The sequence below is a fragment of the Hyaena hyaena genome, unplaced genomic scaffold (genome assembly GCF_003009895.1).
Source record: "Hyaena hyaena isolate Hyena2069 unplaced genomic scaffold, ASM300989v1 scaffold_169, whole genome shotgun sequence".
Lineage (NCBI taxonomy): Eukaryota > Metazoa > Chordata > Mammalia > Carnivora > Hyaenidae > Hyaena > Hyaena hyaena.
The window spans coordinates 679144-685143 of NW_024080801.1; the positions used below are offsets into that span (position 1 = coordinate 679144).

General features: G+C 50.5%; 1 protein-coding gene across 1 annotated transcript in view; it reads left to right on the forward strand.

Annotated features, from left to right (window-relative positions):
* TG (thyroglobulin) overlaps positions 1-4885 on the forward strand; it is a 254014-nt gene extending 249129 nt beyond the window's left edge. The window contains exons 46-48 of the mRNA XM_039240195.1: positions 2851-2985; positions 3650-3840; positions 4708-4885. Coding sequence (XP_039096126.1) covers positions 2851-2985; positions 3650-3840; positions 4708-4793 — 412 coding nt within the window. The 3' untranslated portion in view covers positions 4794-4885. The remainder of the gene's footprint in view (positions 1-2850; positions 2986-3649; positions 3841-4707) is intronic.
* The last annotated feature ends 1115 nt before the right edge of the window (positions 4886-6000 follow it).

The following is a 6000-nucleotide window of genomic DNA, read 5'->3' on the forward strand; positions in this document are numbered from 1 at the left end:
GCTTGTCCGCACTTGACCGAGCACAGTGAGCAGATGCTTCTGGGCTCTGGACAAGGGACTTAGCTCTTTGGGTGCCAGGATGTATAAATACTGATGCCACTACCCCTTCCTGCTCCCTGCTCGGGAATAAGGTTAAAACCCTCTCTAAATGCGTGCAGGGTACTTGCCACTGTTTGCAGAGAGCCACCACACTCTGTCATAGAAATTCCCCTCTTAACCCATGCCATTAGCCCTGTTTGTCTCACAGGGGCTCCCGTCCCTTCCACGGCCCCTTCCATTGTGGAGCCTGGTGTTGACACACAGTAACCTTGATCACAACGCTGCCCGGCTCTCGTCAAAGCGCTTGGAACTGGCTCACATGTGCCGTGGCTGGTTCGGTCTGGTGCTTCACGATGAGCAAGCTGAGACCTACACAGAGTGACTCATCCAGGGTTACTCCGGCAGTAAGTGACAGAGCTGATTCAGCAGAGTGACTCAGTCCCATGTTGTTCCCCCCATGCCCTGCTGACAGTCAGATGTGCACTTGGCAATCAATCATGCTCATGGTCCCAAGGGGAATTGCCCGGCCCTTGAACCCCTGGAGGTCCCCAGGCTAGGCTAGGCACCTGAGCATCGGGCCCAGCCCTGTCCCATTGGTCACCTCAGTTCTCAGCCTGTGAGAGGACGGACAACAGGGAAGGTGCTTAGTTGGCTTGATATGTTCCCTTTCACACCCTTGAGGTTGAGGGTTCCCCTTCCCAGTCTCTGGAATAACCACCACGAATCCCTCTGATTCATAGGCAGAGCTATGCTGTCCCCGAAACGTTGTGCCTGCCCTCAGGGTGATTTCACATCCACACAAACCACTTGTATCCGGGAGCGAGCTGGCCCCAGCCCTTTCCCACCCATGCGTCCAGTGGGTGACTTCCTGTTATAACAGCACAGATGAGAACCACTGGTGGCGTTCTGTACCCATGGCCGGAAACACCGCTTTTAGCTTGATGATGATGATTACATAGAAAGTAGAAGGGTGGATGAGAAAGAATGTTCCCCTTACCTTTCAAGTCCTTGCTACAAATACCGTCTTATTCCAACCTTGACAATGACCCTGTGAAGCCAGTATTTGTGTACCTGCTCCAGAGATGACAAAACAGGGAATCAGGGAGGCCATGTAACTTGTCAGAGGTCACCGGCTTGAAAGGGGGAGGACTCAGGCCCAGGAGGGGCTGCTAGGCTGCATGTCCCCTGCTAGATCATGTCCCCAGCAATGCTCTTGAGCTGACACCTCTGTTCAATTCACTGCGTGCCTCTGGGTAAGTCAGGAAATGTCTCTGGACTTCGTTGTCTTCATCTGTGGAATTAGAGTTGGCTCTTGTGATAAGCTGTGGCCGACTACAAGGTGAGAGAGTGCAGTGTCCACACAAGACCATACTCACTTCTGACACCAAGTGCAAATTCAAGGGCCTCCCCAAACCACCCTCAGGCTTGATTATTCTCTAGAAAGACTCACAGACCTCACTGAAAGCTGCTAGACTCACGGTTACATTATACAGGGAAAGGAGTGAATTCAGACCAGACAAAGGAAGAGCCGTACAACACAGAGCCCAGGAGGGTTCCAAACACAGAGCCCCACAATTCCCCTCTTAGTAGAGTCAGGAAGGGTTGCCCCCCTGATGTGTCACAGTGCCCGCAGGGTAGCACCAACCAGAGAGGCTCACCCAAACTTGGCGTTCAGAGGTTTCATTAGAGCCCAGTTACATAGGCACGATTGACTGGTTGATTGATTGCCCATGGTTGATCTCAGGCTCTAGGTCCACTGATACCGTGTGACCTAACTCCCCCACCCTAAGTCATATGGTCTTTTGGTGTGACCTGTCCCCACCCTAAGACTGTCAAGTGTGACTGTATTTGTGGAAAATTCGGTGCAATCAGCCTCTGCCCTAAACAAAGGTATGATCACAGGGCACAAAGTCTTTGGGGAAAGTCAGGTTCTTTACTACACAGCTGTGAAGTCCCTTCTAGCTTTTCCACTTTGACACTCTCCCAGGGTTCACCCCCATGGCCCTGGGTAGCCCTGAGCACGTCTCCCCAAGACAGCTCCAACCCAGTCCACTCAAACCTCTCGTCTGGCCTCTAAATTTTTATTCCCTCCTGCATGCTGCTTATTAGTTGTTCATTTCAGTCATACGATATATTTATTGACCAGCCAGCAATGCTGTGTTAGGCACTGGCCTAGGCTATATGGTGAATGTCATCCTTGAAGAGGTATGCGAGTGTAAGTCGTATGAACAAAGGTTAACACAGAGAAGGGGCTCAAAATACAGACTATTTTTTAATGTTTATTTATTTTTGAGAGAGAGAGAGAGAGAGATCATGAGTGGGGGAGGGAGAGAGGGAGATACAGAATCCGAAGCAGGCTCCAGGCTCTGAGCTGTCAGCACAGAGCCCTATGTGGGGCTCGAACTCATGAACTGCGAGATCATGACCTGAGCTGAAGTCAAATGCTTAACCAACTGAGCCACCTAGGGGCCCCTACAGCCTATTTTGAACAAACAGATGTTCTATTGACATTGCAAATGTCATGGAGTATGGTCCAAAGAGCATTCTCTTGGAAAGTCGCTCACAGGCACTGTTTGCAGAGAGGTGGGTGCTACGCTTCAGCCAATAGATGTGTCCTGGATCTGGGGGGCCATTGGACTAAAGGCCAAACCAAATCTCAATTAAACAAACTAAGCACAAAAACAGAATCCTAAACATAAAGAAAGAAAAGTCTTCATTTGGGGAGGAATATTGGATTTGGGTCGTTGGACTTTTCCATAGTTGATGATTCCTTTCATTTTTGCTTCTTCTTATTCCCATGTGTTTTCTCAGCTTGGAATTGCTGACAGACGTTCAGTATGCCTTTGGCCTTCCCTTCCACCCTACCTATGAGGGGCAGTTTACTCTGGAGGAGAAAAGCCTGTCACTGAAAATCATGCAGTTCTTTTCCAACTTCATCCGATCCGGGTGAGTGGACGGCATGTGCCTGCTGCTGCCATCACGCCTCCTTTCCTCCCTTTGAACGCTAAGGCCACATTGGTGGACTAACCCTACCCCACCCTCCAGCCACTGTGGTCACCTGCCACTGGGCTCCCTGTATCAGTCTCCCTTTTCTAGCTAGGATAGTCTGTGGAGATTAACCTCGGTGAAGGGAAGCTCCAATCACATGCTCCCTTATTCAGCCACATGTAATGGCTCCAGATCAGGGTTCCTGGAGCTCAGTGCTATTGACACTGGGGCAGGATGAGTCTTCATGGTGAGGGCATCCAGGGCATTGCTGGCTATTCAGCACCTTCATTGGTCTCCACCCACAGGAGGACAGTAGCGCCTCCCCCCCGGCATGAGAACAAAATATCTCGCTGAGTATGTTGCTGGGTCATGAACTCATGTCTTTCCCTTTCCAGAAATGGCCTGAGATTGGTGAGGTGAGTCAGGGGCCTTTCTAGCCGTTTGTAATGCAGCAAGAGAGCACAGTGCTAGACATCAGATCAGCCAGGTTCAAACTCTGCCCTGACACCTAAAAGTGTGTGATCTGGTCCCTAGACCCTGAGTCCAAGTGGAAAGTGATCCCAAGTGATACAAGGAATGATATGTTTCCCTCATGGAAGTTTCTCTCTTGTCATTTTCCCAGAAATCCCAACTACCCACATGAGTTCTCAAGGAAAGCCCCCGAATTTGCAGCCCCCTGGCCTGACTTTGTCCCACGTGCCGGCGGGGAGATCTACAAGGAGTTCAGTGTCCTGCTTCCCAATCGACAGGGCCTGAAAAGCGCTGACTGCTCCTTCTGGTCCAAGTACATCCAGTCTCTGAAGGCCACGGCAGGTGGGGAGGCTGGAGAGGGCAGGGGGCTGGGCAGAGGGCAGGTGGAGGCTGGGCAGAGGGCAGGTTGGTTGGTAACCCTCTGCATTAACTGCGCTCACTGAGTGGGGAACAGTGGAGCCTGTGAATCATAGGGTGCTATCACTGAGCACTTTTCCACAAGGAGCCCCCAGTTCTGGGGGTTCTCCTGCTCTGATGGGGCCCGGAGGGGGAAGTAAGAGAAAGAGAGGGGGGGGGGCGGCGAGGACACTGGGGCCTCAGTGTGGGATTTCTAGCCAGGGAAGAAGTGGGCATTACCACCTCTTCCTGCTGAAGAGAGAACTTCTGTTGAACAGGAGTTAAAGACAGAAAATGAATCATGATGAGGGCCCTTGAAATACAGAAATAAATGCAATGCCTTTAAGAAGCTTCCGGGAAGAATGAGGGAGTGTATGATGTAACCCAGCAAATGGCCCCTTGGCTTTCCCAGCACCATGACGGAAGTCGCTGCCCAAGCCAGTGGGAGCCTAGCAGAGGGACGGTCTGGAAAGTCTTCCCGGGGAAGTGATGGTGGGGCTGATGGTTTTCAGAAGCATGGAATTTCTCCATGCAGCAAGAGATGGGATTGGAACATTCAGCAGGGACATGACCCTGCCCAACGTGCTTTAGACGCCCAATGATGCATTAGCCTCCAGGTCAAGTGGCTCTCTGTTGATCCCAAGTCCCACTGTACCCTTAGCATGGCTGGCTATGTAGTGGTGTATCTGATGCCCCTCTGTTGAGCAATCATTGGAAAGGCCCATCAGAGGCTGGGTTCTCTTAGGGCCAAAGGGGAAGAGATGAGGGAGAAGACCTGATTCGATTGGACCAGCCTTGCCTCTCCTGTTTCAGATGAGGCCAAGCAGGGGCCGCCAGCAGAGAGTGAAGAGGAGGACCGGCTGACCGGAGAGCCAGGCTCCAAGAGCTACAGCAAGTGACCGTCTCCCAAGCTGCCCCTGCCCAATCTGCCACCCCCTCTCAGGCTGCCACCAAGGGCATCTTACTCTCTAAAATAGCCACTAACTTTCAATAAAATGTCTACATGCGTGCATGGCTCAGATTTGTTTATTTAAGACAATCCTTGGGAGACACCAAACCACATCTTCATGATCTTCCTGAGGCTGGAACCCCAGGCTGCTGCTTCCTTCCAACCGATATTTGTGGAAAATTCTCTCCACCCCAGGCCCAGTGCTGATTTGCCAGCAAGGCAGGGATCCTGGCCTCTGGAGAGAGAAAAGGATAGGTGAACAGGTGTTGATAGTAACACAAGAAAGGAGGATGCATCGAGGGTGGGCCCCCGGGTTACACAGTCCCACCTGTGTGTTAGAATTCTCTTGTGAAGGTTCCAGAATGGAGGTGGGAGACCAACTGGGTCAGAGTAATAGTCTAAGCAAGAGAAAATGAGGTCTGTATTAAGGCAGTGAGGGTAGAAATGGGGGAAGGCAGAGATCTGAGAACCTTTTAGGAAGCAAAATTGATAGGACTTGATTGAATGTGAGCAGGGTAGACTGAAGGAGATAGAATTATTACCTCAATTATGGTTGCTTTGAGCTCCCAGATAAGTAACAGATTTTATCATTTACCCCCCTAAAGGACACACTTAGGAAGGCAGATCTGTTTAAAACTCTCTTCTCTCTTAATCACACACATACACCCACACATACACACACACACACACACACACACACACACACACACACACACATCCCAGAGAGAGACAGGGAGACAAAGCAAGAGAGAGAGAATTAACCCAGAGTAAAAGCAGATGGAGCTGATTATCAGACTCTGTCATTTATGTGGTGTGTCATATGTTTACATATATCCATCTCATCTGGGCACAGATCAGACTCATTAATACTTCCTATGTTGGGACCATCGCCCCCATTCTGCAGATGTGGAAGGCGAGTCTCAGAAAGGCTTGTGGAGTGCCTAATTTCTTACAGGGAGGAGGTGGACAATCAGAGTTCAACCCAGATCTTCTGACTTCTCTATTTCCTTGCACTCCCTAGAATTCACGTAGGTCTATAATGACATCGTGTATTGTGCAAAGCCCTACCGAAAGCACTGAAGACCTCTGGTAACCTCTAACCTGCTTAGAGGATCCATCAGGATAGTTCAGTGCAAGAACCAAACACCCAACTTAAG